At 39.5% G+C, this 14,519-nt stretch overlaps 3 protein-coding genes across 5 annotated transcripts in view; 2 read left to right on the top strand and 1 right to left on the bottom strand.

Annotated features, from left to right (window-relative positions):
* Window positions 1-930, top strand: part of SIRT5 (sirtuin 5) — a 34,712-nt gene extending 33,782 nt beyond the window's left edge. For all 3 annotated transcript variants that reach the window (XM_063097071.1, XM_063097070.1, XM_063097073.1), the window contains one exon: window positions 409-930. In XM_063097071.1, the coding sequence (XP_062953141.1) occupies window positions 409-481 (73 nt within the window). In that variant the 3' untranslated portion in view covers window positions 482-930. The remainder of the gene's footprint in view (window positions 1-408) is intronic.
* Window positions 931-3,498: 2,568 nt separating this feature from the next.
* Window positions 3,499-8,159, top strand: NOL7 (nucleolar protein 7). Its single transcript, XM_063096979.1, has 8 exons — window positions 3,499-3,786; window positions 3,873-3,933; window positions 4,579-4,637; window positions 5,929-5,960; window positions 6,184-6,271; window positions 6,588-6,709; window positions 6,787-6,864; window positions 7,174-8,159. The coding sequence occupies exons 1-8, from the start codon at window positions 3,524-3,526 to the stop codon at window positions 7,248-7,250; spliced, it is 780 nt and encodes a 259-aa protein (XP_062953049.1). The 5' UTR covers window positions 3,499-3,523; the 3' UTR covers window positions 7,251-8,159.
* RANBP9 (RAN binding protein 9) overlaps window positions 7,328-14,519 on the bottom strand; it is an 81,918-nt gene continuing 74,726 nt past the window's right edge. The window contains exons 13-14 of the mRNA XM_063096978.1: window positions 12,885-12,996; window positions 7,328-9,093 (exon numbers count right to left, since the gene is read on the bottom strand). Of these exons, the coding sequence (XP_062953048.1) occupies window positions 8,963-9,093; window positions 12,885-12,996 (243 nt within the window). The 3' untranslated portion in view covers window positions 7,328-8,962. The remainder of the gene's footprint in view (window positions 9,094-12,884; window positions 12,997-14,519) is intronic.

The following is a 14,519-nucleotide window of genomic DNA, read 5'->3' on the forward strand; positions in this document are numbered from 1 at the left end:
TTTTTTTTCCTTGTCCTCAGTACATGTGAATGATGTTTTAATGTTTTATGTATATATAAACATACACACACACATATATGTTTTTAAACTTACAATCACAAAATATACTTTACAATCATGTCTCCCCCATCCCTTAAAATACAATTTCTATTTATAGCACATAAATTCTAGACAATTGCTTCTCTAAATTCCCTTAGACATAGAGGCCAACCCGAAGTGAAGTGTTATGTCTTGAGTTGTCAGAAACTAGATGAAAGAAGTGAGCACAAAAAATCAAAATACCATATTTGTGAAAATTCGGATTTTACTCTGGATATAGACAAGAAATGTGTGACTTGCTGAAGTAGTAGTACGTTCACTTCACTAAGCTGTAGGTCATAACCTTGCTGTTTGGTTCTTCTGTTTCAGGTTTCACTTCCAGGGACCTTGTGGCACAACTCTTCCTGAGGCCCTTGCCCGTCATGAAACTGAAACTTCTTAAGTGTCTTGGAGAAGGAAGAAATTATAGTATATTTAAGAACTAGATGACAAACGGTTGCTCAGACAAAAACTGGTCTTGTGGATGGTGAGCTGTATTGGACGATCTAAAAATATCCTCTGATTACCTGGCTGGAATCCAACCTGTTGATAAGTGATGGGGCTTGGAAGTAGCCACAGCAAGTGTTACTGGAAGTCGGAGGACTGCACAGTTAATGCATGTTGTTTGATTGAACTGAAACATATGATACTTTGGTATGGTTGGTTGGTAATTGGGAGGGCAAAATTTTTGTAACTGTATTATGTAAAAAAAAGTAATTATCTTGATTATATTTTTGCTATTCGGGCAAAGATAAAAATTGAGGGGTAAAACCCTGCTATTTCATTCTGATTTTTGCACAAGTTTTGGTGGAAAATAAAATTCCTATCTATAGTAGGTAATTATTGTATAAAGATGTTACACCAAGATATCTTTATTGGGGTTTTTTTCTTTTCCATGTTTACCTTGTTTTGGTTGTCTTACCTTAAAGAATGTGGGATAGCTTATAAGACTCACGCAAGGAAGGAAAAGACGCAAGAAGGTAGAAGATCAGGATGACAAAACAACAATAACAACAGCAACAATATATGGACCCCAAGGATAAACACAACTGCCTAACATTTAGCTCTGGCCAAGCTCTGGCCTCTTAACAGCCAGGGTGGAAGACAGAGGTGATTGTTGACTATTTCCCAAAATCATAAGGCAGAAGCATACAATCTCTTCTGGGTCTGCCAGCCTTTCCCAGACACTGAAATCTGCAGGGAGTTTTTTCCCATGGGACTTTTAAAAATGTCATTCTTACTATGTTGATAAAATAGAGTACAGCTCCGAATTCTGCAGGGAGTTTTTTCCCATGGGACTTTTAAAAATGTCATTCTTACTATGTTGATAAAATAGAGTACAGCTCCTTCCTCAAGCCCCATCACCTAATGAGGCATCCGGTGCCCTTGGAATGCCTGCTATCTGGCAAGCATCAGAGGCCAGAGTGGGGTGAGTGGCTATTAGTCAGCAGCATATGAAGGTCACACACGACATGGGCCTTTGGATCAGGTGAGCTCCCTGAGTGATTATGCACCTGGGCCACATCACCTCAGTCCTCTGCAAAACTGCATTTAATGTTACACCCTTGGCTTTTGCAGAAATAGGCAACAAGACACTGTCATATAAAACTTTGTACTGCATTTTCAAGTCATAACTTAATAAATCCCCAAGGTCCTTTGCATAAGGAAAAGGGATGTTCATAATGTATGGGGTTATGAGACTAAGCGAGACTATGGGGAGTCTGGGGAACCAGTGAGGCACCCTGAGAGCTCAATTCACACTTTACATGGGTGGGTCAAGGGATGTACACTGAGGAGACTGGTAATACCCATTATAAGGTTTTGTAATGCTTATAATGCAGTTTTTGTACATAAAATACCATCACACACTTCTAATAGATTTGTCGCTGGGCTGCTCCAAATTAATTTTATACATGTTCCCAGTGATAAAAATGATGAAAATCAGCACACTGTCTCAGGGAGTCTGATTATAGTTTTGATTTGTAATTTTTGTCTGATCAAGGCCCAGAGGCTTCAAGACTGTTCTTTGCAACAACTCTCATACTGGACCTTTGGTACCAGCAGCTTATCTTGTTTTTGTGTTTTGTCATGTTTGTTCAATATTTAGTTTTATTGTTTTTAAATTGGGAATTGCTTCTAAATCAGAAGAGATAAAAGGGGAATTGAAAATACCAAACATATGTGAGATAGAATTATTCAATTTAGCATGTATTAAGCATCTGTATGATAGACATTAGAAATTAAATGATTGGAACAACCTTCACATGAACTGCCATACAGTACAGAAGGTGCACTAATAGAAATTTGTGCAAGGTTCAGAGAAGAGTGCAAATAGAGATGGGTAGAGTGGGGATGGGGTGGATGTTAAGGTGCTTGAAGTTAGCCTGGGTGTGAGTTTTTGAAATATAAATATGGGTTCTGCATGGGGGAGTGCATATCAGTAGAAGGAACAGCACATACAAGTGCATGGTAGAACGAAACAGCTCGATTCGTTCAGGGAATGATGAATCATTTAGTACCGTATATTGGGTAGGAGGAGATAACCACGGAGATCACAAGGGGCCCTGTGCTCCAAGAGACAAAATATGCTTGGGAGGAAAAAATTAAAACTAGGGTGCATTCAATATGTAACGGTGAATCATTCATTCTTTCAACAGTTATTTATTCAGCATCTGCGACGCGTCGGCCGCTGTTCTTGGTCCTGGGGTCGCAGACGGGAACCAGACTTACGGAGCTTACGTTCTGATGGGGGAATCAGACAATAAAACCAACTACTAGGCAGTGGCGTCAGTGGGTCACTGTAGAGTGGCTGAGGGGCAGGTGCCGGGCACACGTCCGGTGCTGAGGGTTCATTTACGCCGGGGTCTGTGGGCCCTGTCTCTCTTCGGTGACAGCAGGACTGAAAGGCACCGGCGTCATTCCGCTACAGCGTTTCTCCCCCTGAAACTCCACCTCCTCGCGGCGTGCGGAGTGAAGGGAGCCGCACCTACAACCGCCGACGAACTGGATCGGCCAAGCGGACCCCGGCGCTCAAGAGGCGGCGACGCGGCGACTGGGGCCTGCGGTTGCCGGGCTTCTGGGCACAGAACGGGATGATTCGCGCCAGCCCTGTCTCGGTACCGCAGCCGAAGGGGACAGCACGATTCACCATCCTAACCTTGAAACAAACCCCATCGCCCGCCACCCTCGCAGGCGGGGAGCACCTGTGGGGTCTTTCAAACTCCACCGCGCCTCGGCCCGCAGCCCCGGCGAGCGGGATGCAGTAGGCCACGCCCCGCTGCCCGTAGGCCACGCCCTTTTCGCCCTGCGCATGCGCCTCCACCCGTACTGGGGCCTCCGAACCGTCAGGGGGCGATGAAAGCTTACGTCTCCTGCTCTTTCACGTCGCAATCCGCTCGCGACTGATTCCGGGTCAGAGGTCAGGTGGTTCAAAGCGGCGTAGGCCATGGTGCAGCTCCGGCCGCGCGCGTCCCGTACTCCGGCATCGGCCGAGGCGATGGTGGACGAGGGCCAGCCGGCCTCGGAGGAAGAGGCGGAGCACGGCCTGTTGCTCGGGCAGCCCAGCAGCGGCGCGGCCGCTGAGCCGCTGGAGGAAGACGAGGAAGGGGACGATGAGTTTGACGACGAGGCCCCGGAGGAGCTGACTTTCGCCAGAGCCCAGGAGGAGGCGAGAGAAGAGGAGCGGCGAGTGAGAGAGACCGTGCGCAGGTTCGGACCCCGCGGCCAGCGGAGAGAACTGCCCCTTCTCGTCCCGCTTGTCCTTCCCCGCGCTGACTTGTCACCCTTTCTCCCAGGGATAAAACGCTCCTGAAGGAGAAGAGGAAGCGGCGCGAGGAGCTGTTCATCGAACAAAAGGTTAGAGGATAGCGTGGCGTCTCATTTTTGATACAACCCGGCTTGGAGTAGATTTCCCATGTTCGATGCTGTTTGGACTGGTAAAATATTGGAGTGGGGGAAACAGTCATTGTTCTGGCAACGGTGGAAGGAAAGATGTTCGTACACCCCTTACTGTCCACCGATTGAAAATGAAAGGGGGACGAGTTGTGAACTTGAAATCATGGAAGTTAGAGTCCCACCTCTGATACTCAGCTGGCCATGACACCTGTCATTTAGCCTCGCGGAGGCAGTTTCTTTATGTGAAAATAGGTTGTCCTGAGAACTAAACGAGGTGAATTGTAAACTAACTGCTGTCCAGACATAAGGTATGATTGCTTTTTTGTCTGATGTCTGGCATACTTGCCACAGAAAACTGATTACGAGTGAATATGACTTAACTGCTTTCAGTCCGCAACAGTGACCTAGTTATCCCGAGAATGTGGAATCGGTTCTGAGTTTTGTGGGCCCAGTCTTCCCATAGCTTAGAGAAAGTGAGGGCAGTATTCAGCCCAATTCATTTGCCTACGTATAAGGCTGTCCGTAAAATCTGTAACTTAAGAAGAAATTCCGGACATGTCTTTTGTGCGTGACTTTTAATGTTTTTAAATGTTTTTATTCAAAAAGAAAAGAAAACTCCTTCCAGATACTATTCTAGAGAAGTTAACTACAGCTTCACAAACTAAGTAAGTAAAGGATCTTCTTACATTACTTGTTTATATACACCCATCTTTAAATTACATACTGGTACAAACATTTATTTGAATCCAGATAACTGAAGGAATTACAGAACCTAAATTAAAAAGCTACACAGTGGGATCTGAATTTGGTGGGAAAGATGGGAGGGAAATATTCCACTTCTTTTTAGTCTTTTGCCATTTCTTTTTGTTTATTTCCATATTATCTTCTGAATTCCTGATCTCAGAATGTTCATTAAATAAATTTTGAGTGCCTCCTGTTGTACTACGGGCAAGGTAGATGGTGGGAAATAAATTTATCATTTAGTGGGGTAGTAGACACTTATCCACAGGCTCCTAAAACTGGACTGTCTCATACTTGCCTTATGTGCCACCAACCTGTCCTCCTTCCTTGTGCCCCATATTTCATTTAGCAGCTTTGGGTTTTTTTATGGTTTGAAGCCAAAAGTTATAGTCATCCCATGCACTCAGTCAAACCCTACTAAATTTAGCTTTCTTAATACTTGTATTTTTTTCTATCTCCTTGATTCTCCTGAATGCTTTGAGTTCAGCTTAGCCCATCTTTTACCTAAGCCAACAGTTCTCAAATTTTCAGTAAAAGAACTTTTCCAAAGAGTTGATCATATCCTGAATACATTAAACATACAAACAAAAATCTATTTGGTGGCAAATTCTTACATTCTTCAGAACCAAGCTCAAGTATCTCCTCTTCCTTCTCATTCCACCCCCACCTCGCATCACTTCCTCTTTCGTGTAGTCTTTCTATTGTGCAAGTGCTTCTATATCATATTCTGAATTCTCACGTTTTCTCAGTCTACATTTGTCTCTCCATTGGACCACGTACTTCTTGAGGCTGGTCCTTGTCTCCATCCCTGTCTCCTGTGCCTGAAATGCTGAATTAAAGCCTTGGTGATTTCTCCAAATAAAGCAAGGCCTTTACTTCGTATTCTCACTTCCTATTTTGAATAATGTCTTATATAACTTGTTCTTAAGTCTTTCACTCCAACTCTGTTAACAGCAGCAGTCTGCTGCTTTGGAAGCCTGCTGATGTGCTTTTCGGTTTAAATTGAGAAAATGCTCCCATCCTAGTAATACTAGATCGAAGATTGGAATGACTTTTGCTTTCCAAAACTGGTGAAATATCCTGAGTAAAAATTGTGCATGGTAGTAATGAAAGGAGGTAATCTTATTTGTAAAACCAGATGAAATAGTGTTAACACATTTCAAGTGATCTTTACTATCTGCCATTCCAGTCAGTGGTTTTTTGTTTTTTCCTTAGCTTAAAGGAATCGCCAAGAAAGTTGAAAGAAGGTATGGATTTTTCTAAGTCACTTCTCATGTAAGTGTCAAATGCATTTGCAGATATTTCCAAATATTGGCCCTTAGAAAGAGAGCATGTTCCCTCTACTTCTTACAAATAAAAATTGCATCCAAATTGGTGTGTAGTGGATATTTAAATTGACCTTCAGGAAACATTCCTGATTTATTTTTTTACATAAATGCTAATTAGAAAATGTAACTCCATTTTTTTTAGTTAATTTTCAAAAGAAAAATGAGGAGTGTGAAAAAGGAAGCCATTCCAAGAAAGTTAAAGAAAAAGTGCAAAAAGTACAGTCTGTCAGGTAATGAGTCTTTTTTTCATGTGGGATGTAAAGGTGACCTTTTTGAGGGAGTTAAAGTATTGGCTTATACGGGGAAATATTTTAATTAGTAGTAACTTCAGATTGGATCCTCTGGAAAAATCAGTTTTGATGTTTATAAAAAATAAAACATTTGCTCTACTAAAATGTGAATGTTAGTCTATTTCTTGTGAAATAGCCTTGTAACTTAGTTTTATTTATTATCTTATTTATGCATATACAAAATTATAATTTCAATTATCACTATTTATGAAAATGACAGAAATAGTTTATTTTGCCCTTTTGTATTGATCACCAGCCAGAACAAAAGCTACTTGGCTCTAAGGCTGAAAGACCAAGATCTGAGAGATTCAAGGCAACAAGCAGCCAAAGCCTTCATACATAATTCTTTATATGGTCCAGGAACCAACAGAACTACTGGTAATTTTCTTATGGACTACTTTTCTCACTTATTCTGCAAATAAAACAAAGAAATAGTAAATAATCCTCTTTTCTAGTAAATAAGTTCCTGTCTCTTGCCAACAAGAGGTTACCAGTGAAAAAGGCCGCAGCCCAGTTTTTGAATAATTCTTGGGGTAAGATCCAGTTTTATTCTCTTGGCTCTATGTAGTTGAAAATGTTCTTTTGAAGAAGATAGTACATAATTATATTTTCTGTTTATATAATTATAATTTTTCCCTGATAGTGGCTTCTATATTAATATTTTAAAGTTGTTTCTGAAAAATAGTTCAATGTATAAACACATGTGATGTACAATCTAATAGACAGTTTTAGTATTTTCATTCATATAAACTAGAAAATCTTGAAAAAACCTTTTGAATTACATGTTTCTTGGGAATTTTATATCTCTAATATTCTTACTGCACAGACCTTTTCTATTCTAGGAACCCAAAATAAACAAAATGCCAAGAGGTTTAAAAGACGGTGGATGATCAGAAAGATGAAAACTTCTAAAATGTAAATTGAAGCTAAATGAAGAATCTGTACTTTGTATGTATAGAATTTAAAGTTACTTTATTTACAGGATCATTTTCTCTGAAAAAGCTAATAAATCATTTTCAAGGGTCATTATAAAAATCATAAATCTATTTGTCTGAGGAAATGCTCGCTCACATTTCATTGCTCTGGAGTACAAATCGTGCCTTGTAGTCTTTAAGGGTCCTGGAAGAAAAAGCAGTTTAAAAGGAATGTTTTCCTTTCTTTTTATTCACTTAGTTGAATACAAGCTGAATACAAGCAATACTTACACCGGTCACAGCACCTCTTCTACCCCCCTGTCCCCACCCCATGGTGTGTGGCAGGAATGACGGAGAATAAGAAGAAATGGACATCTAGGAAAAGTTTTTTTTACCTACCTGCTGCTCTCAGATGTTTTAGTCTCTCAGATATTTTGGTGCTATTGGTGAGATTTTGTTTCACAGACTTTTACTTTGTAATATTCTTCAAGGAGTACAAGAGAAGTCACGGAAAGAGTGCAAGTGTAGATAAATATGTTCTCTTTAGAGAAGACTGAGTGAAGCCTCGGTGCACAAAATATAGTCAACTAGAACTTTTACCAGCCCAAAGAATCAGGTTAATCTGTTGAACAGCTTTTTAAGCCCTACTTTTAACCAGTTTTGGGGGTTTGCTTGACTGGCAGGTTTCATATGCCATATTATGATTATGAAAATAAGGAAGTTAATTTCCTGTTGTCTTTCTGTGTTACCCACAATATCAAGTGAGACTCTAATCCAGGGAGGCCAGTAAACTGAAAGCTATTAATCATAAGAAGTATACAGGTACCTAATATATAAATTCAATTGACACTCTAGTATCTGTAGAAGTAAATTTTTAATGGCTGGTTAATTATATCACTACATTTTTATTGCAATATAGTACTCATTTAAGCACTTAAAAATGGAAGGTGTACAAAGATTAAATTAAGACACGGTAAATTGACTAAATATTTGGTTTTTATATAAATAAAGGTCATAACCACACTGTTGACATGTAATACTGTTATAATACAACAGTTAAACTTGTGAGTCTACAACAGAAGTCATCTGTAATTAAACATGAAACAAAGTTGAAAACGACCATGTTAAAACAAAGCTACTGGGACTAACAGGTCGGGATTGTAAGTAGCAACAAACATATTCACTCAGCTCCTGAGTATTTCAAGTTTTACAGTACACATTAAAAATGATTTCTTCCATCAACACTATTAAATTCAAACTGTCAGATGTTTATGCATTTTGTAAGTTACACTGATTGGATGCTTACATGGGAGCGGGGTCGGAACATCTCCCAATTTGAATTTTACATCACCCACATGCTAACACAAACACAACTTGTTCCATTTCTTTCCCCTCTCCACCCCCTACAAAGAAGGCAGGATTTTTTGGTTTCTTTTAGGTAATTGTTTTAAAGGATTTGTGATGACCAATTTGAATGCCTGAAATCCAGTAATATTTAACTCTTAGACAACTAAGAGGTTAAAGATGGAAAATAATTTCTCCTAACACTAAGTTAGAAAATCATTTGCATCATGCTGTAAACTAGGAAGCAATGTAAAGCGACAAAAACCTGTCCCCAGTACATAATTAAAAAATCTAAATTTCAAATCAGCAGAGCTGGTCTACTTCCATGTTGACTATATGCCACAATATAAGTGTGAGCTCTTGAAATGCATAGCTAATGTAGGTAGTCTTCCACTGTGGCAAATGCACAGGATCCAATTCCTGATCGAGCCATCAGTCCTAGACATTGTGTGGCCTGTCCCATTGCTAGGGCAAGTGGAGGTTGCTTTGGCAGATTGTGGGTTTCTGAGGAAAAATGATTAAAAGATGAAAACAGCAATTAGCAAGACAGATTTAAAAACATCTTAATCAGGAAAACACTGTTTCTTAGAAAATTACCAATGCCTATACTGCTCTTAATTACCTAACTACCAAAAGTAGTTTCTTTCCTTTTTTTTTTTTTAAAAAAGATGACCAGCAAGGGGATCTTAACCCTTGACTTGGTGTTGTCAGCCATCCCTATATAGAGATCTGAACCCGTGGCCTTGGTGTTACCAGCACCGCACTCTCCCACGTGAGCCATGGGCCGGCCCACAAAAGTGGTTTCTAAGCAAATGACTGATGTCTTGGACATACTACTCTGACAAGGTAGTATAGGCATTGGATATTCAACAGCAATAAAAATTCTTGCAGAATCAGACTTTTAAAATATCAAATATTTCAAAAACTTTTACTTCCATATTAACAATGATGAGAAGAAATATAACTTCTTATCTGATAGTAGGAGTGGGAAGTAGGAATATTTAGTATTTCTCTTCTACCTGACCTGACTTGACAGAAAAAGGTACCAGATTTTCATTACTAATTTCCACTGATGGATTCTCCCACCTCTGTGGATAGAACCCAGATGAAGTTGCCTGGCGGTCTGCAAGGTACATTGGTGAATGTTCTTTGGGTTGGTTGGGAGCAAGTGGTGGTGGTGCCAGTGAGAGAACATAGAGCAAAGCCATGTTATAATTTTGGAGGGGTTAATTTACAATTGGTAGTTCAGACATTTATGAAATTGCCAATAAGTTTTCAGGGTCTCAGTACCACAGTTCCTTTGTCAGACAGTTGCAGTACAAATGCAGTAAATACCAAAATTTGTTCCTTGCCAAAGATGGAAAAATGAACTAATGGCAAAAGTGGCCAAACTCAGAAGCTGGTCATTTCTCTTTGTGTGGAGACAATGTCCAAATATTAAGTTTATGTAGATTCCCAATTAATCAAATTACGAATCATTCCTTCATAGGGACAGGTGACAACAACGGGCAAAAACAGTGACCCGTGGCTGGTAAGGCTACATATGGTTTAACTCCACTCTTGGTTTAGAGGTTGCAGTGTGGTGGATGAAAAAAGAGAAAATTTCCAGAAGTAATGAAGCAAAAAATCAAAAAGAAGCACGTTCAGGAAACAAAACAGGACTAAGAACACAAGGATAGAGGTATGCGAGGGAAGGCACACAGACCAGTGAGAAGTGTGGTGAAAACTGGTGCACAGGATGAGATTACCAAAGTGTGACTTACAAACAGAGAAGGAAACATCTTTTCATAATGTTTCTTGAAGGCTCACAGGTAAGCAACCTTGCTAAAGGCAATCATCTAGAGGTACATTATTACAATCTTATTTTGGCCAAAGGAAGAATCTGGTTATAAGCATTTTAAAATATTTTTGGCATATGAGACTTATAAAAAGTATTTACAATTAATATAACGTTAGGCACTACATGTAAGTGAACCTATATAATGTAGCACAGTATTTATAAACATGCACACATCCATCCACAGCAATTGAATAATAATAATTCTACAGGAATTATATATACATTTAATATGTTTTAGCACTATTTATTGCTGAACCTACATAATACAGCACCGTATGTAAGAGTATATATACGTTAGATAACGGTCCTAAACATTTATTTCTTAGGTTCTTCAAGGGAATTAAATTGTTAAACGTTAAATGTTCATAAGAAAACTAGTCATATTAGAGAAATTCTTTCCAAGTCTTAGTGTGACCTAGCAATTAGGTCTTCATGATTACCTGGTGTAGTTATTTCAAAAAGACAATTACAGTAAATCATACAGTAGAATTTCCCTACAACCTCAGTATTGTTTGCTAAGTTCTCTTATTTTTACCAACAGAACTAAATGAATTTTGTGTAACCAAAGAAAATACAAGACATTAAAGAAAATTCACATTTATCAAATTTTATTAAATTCTAAATGTGAGAAAACCATAGCACAAAGTACATTACTCCTATTTCCAAAATGAGTCCTTAAGAAATAATGAATTATTGAATTTTATAAGAGCAAAGATACAGATTAAAGTTCAAATATGAATATTTTTCATTACTTCTTTATATTGCTGTCATACAAGTCCTGGCCCTTATTCCGGAGTGTCCATGTCTAAATTACCCTTTAATCTACTTTTTGTGGCACTGCCCTCATTTTCCTAAAATAGTCTGAAACATGACTAAAAGCCTCCAAATCTAACGGGGCCAAATAGCACTGCACAGACTTCTAAACTGGACTGGAGTCTCACTTTACCAGGGGAATTAGATTATAAAGTCAAGAAAAACCACTCATCTAAATTACCTTTGAAGGCAACTGCCCAGGAATTAAAACATGGTTTTATGTAAACAGTCAACCCTAGAGTGTACATAGGAATGCACAAGATGTGCAGTTACAGAATTCATATGAAAAGTTTTGTTCAGTACATAAACACTAATCACTCTCCAGTGAGTTGCTTACAGAACAGAAACCAGCCAGGGGAGCAAATCTGAGCTTATCACTTCATGCTCACTCTTGGCTAAGCCTCGCCATTTCAACTGCTTTGCTCTTCCTCACCCCCCTTTTTATTGGGTGAAGGCATGTAGTTAAATTTGGTCAACTTAACTGCAAGTAGAATTTGACTCTAAGGGTTGGCCCTGACAGGGTAATCACCCACAAAAGGTAGTCACACATACACCTTGTGCCTGTACCGTAAGCATGGCGACAGCTCAGGCTGCCCTACCCATGGGAAACACTGCAAGCAAACTGGTGGGGGATGTGGCAGCAGGGGGCACCAGCTAGGAACCCTGACCTACTGGGTCACATTCAAACTTTTCAGATACTTACGTTCTTTCACTCCCTCATTTCCATCCTCATTATGCCTGCTCCATCAAAACCTCTATTTCCTGACCTCTTCATTTTCTTCAAGTTTACCCTGCTCCCTTCTAGCCTCACTCTCTTGTGGACCGATGATTAGAACTACAGATTCATTACCTTTCCCAAATTCCTACAGCAGCCAAATTAGAAATCCAGTTCTGATGAGTACACTAGACGAAAAGTGTCCAACTACACAGTATGGTTCTGTACCATCATAAATTTATACTTCTGTTTCTCAGCTGGGCTCTCAATGTCACTAGTTAACCCTCTGACTCATCCTCTGTTCAATTATATTTTAGTGCCTTCACTGGTTCTAATCCAAGTTCTCACCACTTGCTGCAACTTTTATGACTCTTGGCCCCTGGTGATTACTCACTTAGAAGAACAAGAAGCCTGATTCAGGCTTAATTCCTCAATTGCCCATCTTCCCACCCATGCCCACATCCTTCTCTCCAGTGTTTGACGAAGAGAGATGGTGTAGCCAACATGAGAACTTAGGAAAATACCACCCCCTAATTCTGAGCCTAGAAATGAGAGGCACTACAGAGGGCTACGAGCGGTGTCTTTGATGGGGTAATATTTTCAATTTAAACACAAGGACCACCAAAGTATGTCATTCTAAATGAGGAGACATTCATGGCTATCAAAAATGCTTACAAATATGTACACAAAACTTCTATTTTCCAAACATACCAAGATGCACCCCAATCTATTTTTTTTCCATTTGAAGCCATATAATCTGGAACTGAGATAAAGGAGGAAGGTTTCTATATTTTAAGCTAATTTTACACTTTAAAAATGTAGAAAACATTTCCCTTATAATTTTACCAAAATATAAATGCAAGCACAAATACCCTCTCAAAACCTTCAGGGAATCTAACTGAAGCTGTGCTTTTTGCCTTTACTTACCTAATATTGCACTGTTAAGAGCTGAGCACACGGGTTCTCTCTGAATTGGGTCAAGCTGATTTCCAACTGGGCTGTTCCAAGGATCTGAATATGCTAGTAAACTGAATGCATCCTATTGAAAACATAACAATAACTATTTAGGTTTTTTTTTTAAGCAGTTTATAACACACCCATTTAGTTTTCAATTCAGATAGTTCACCTACTGCGCTCACAGTGCTCCAGTCTGAGAGACAGGCTTTAAGGCACTAGACTACCGTAACCTCTAAACCCAATGACCCCTATGACTGGGATGCTCTATATTTTATTATGCAGCAAAGCCTAATTTGTTTTTATTTTTCTCGTGAGCAGCCATTCTCATTCATTTCCCCCAATCCCTACAACACAAAACATAAAAATTGCCTGCATTTTTTTTTTTTTAATGGATATGGGAACTGGACACATCTCACTGGATGTCATCTTCTCAAACTCAGTAATGAAAAAATAAAACTATACTGGCTCTACTCTTATAGTTCAATATTTCCAACCACCCTCAACTACCCCTCTTTACAAGCCTTAAAATAGCTGACGCATAGTCTTCTTTTCAAAAACAACTACTTTTTGTCTTTTTTCTATAAGAGGCACATATTGTGGTGGTTTCCACCATTGGCGTCAAGTCCAAGCTCCACCACTAACTAGCTGTGTGGCCTTTGGCAAGTAACAATCTAAGTGCCAGTTTTATCATTTGTGCAATGGGGATTATAATAGGTCCTATTTCACAGTCATACGAGGACTAAATTAGCAATGTCAGTTCATTCTAATCTTTTAATAAATGTCTTCTTATTATGCCAAAAGCCAATATATCCTAATCCACAGTAATGTTATACAGATATTTAAATATAAATAATATAAAATACACATGTAGATACAGGACACCTTCCCAATTCAGAAGGCAGACATGGAGAGGTGCTGACTACCGAAATTCCTCAAGAGCACAATCTCCTAGGTTCAGCTGCTCACGCAGTCAGATTCTACTAGTCACTTCTCTGGAATTCCTCTCGTCATCTTACTAGTGTTCTGAAAGCAGAAATGGAGAGGAAGGCTTTGTGGTCAACTGTACTCCTGCCCTTTCTCATCCAAACAGGCCTCCATATTGTGAATATGGAGAAGGACCCATGAAGACAAGCTGTGACGTCACTCTGAGGCTACAGTACAGGGAATACACATGCCTTTAAGCAAACACATCCGGCTGGCTCCTCCACTGTCTCATACTGCTGAGTATTTTCATTCAGGTTAGTCTTCTGCCCCAATTATAATAGTTTTTTGAAGACAAAAATTTACTATACTATTTTGAATTCCCTGCAGCTACTCACAGATACTGCGTACAAGAGAAGACACTTCATACGCCTGCTGATAGTAAGACCTGCTTTTTCTAGTACTATAGATGTTTTGGTTCTATTTCCTGCTCTGCACCCGAATTCAAAATTGTCGTGGGAAGAATATATCCTATATCCTGTAAAACTAACTTTAATCAGTCACATCATTTCTAAACACTGAGCTTTGCTCAATTTATTTTGGCTGTTTATTTGTTTTGGTGGCTGGCCGGTACAGGGATCTGAACCCTTGACCTTGGTGTTACCAGCACCGTGCTTTCCCAAG

The sequence above is a fragment of the Cynocephalus volans genome, chromosome 5 (genome assembly GCF_027409185.1).
Source record: "Cynocephalus volans isolate mCynVol1 chromosome 5, mCynVol1.pri, whole genome shotgun sequence".
Classification (NCBI taxonomy): domain Eukaryota; kingdom Metazoa; phylum Chordata; class Mammalia; order Dermoptera; family Cynocephalidae; genus Cynocephalus; species Cynocephalus volans.

What these genes read in the sequence shown, in the direction of transcription:
- NOL7 (XM_063096979.1), top strand. Translation starts at nt 3,524, where the DNA reads ATGGTGCAGCTCCGGCCGCGCGCGTCCCGTACTCCGGCATCGGCCGAG. An exon ending in CAAAAAGTACAGTCTGTCAG is followed by an intron (nt 6,272 to 6,587) that starts GTAATGAGTCTT and finishes ATTGATCACCAG; the next exon opens with CCAGAACAAAAGCTACTTGG. An exon ending in AGGAACCAACAGAACTACTG is followed by an intron (nt 6,710 to 6,786) that starts GTAATTTTCTTA and finishes CCTCTTTTCTAG; the next exon opens with TAAATAAGTTCCTGTCTCTT.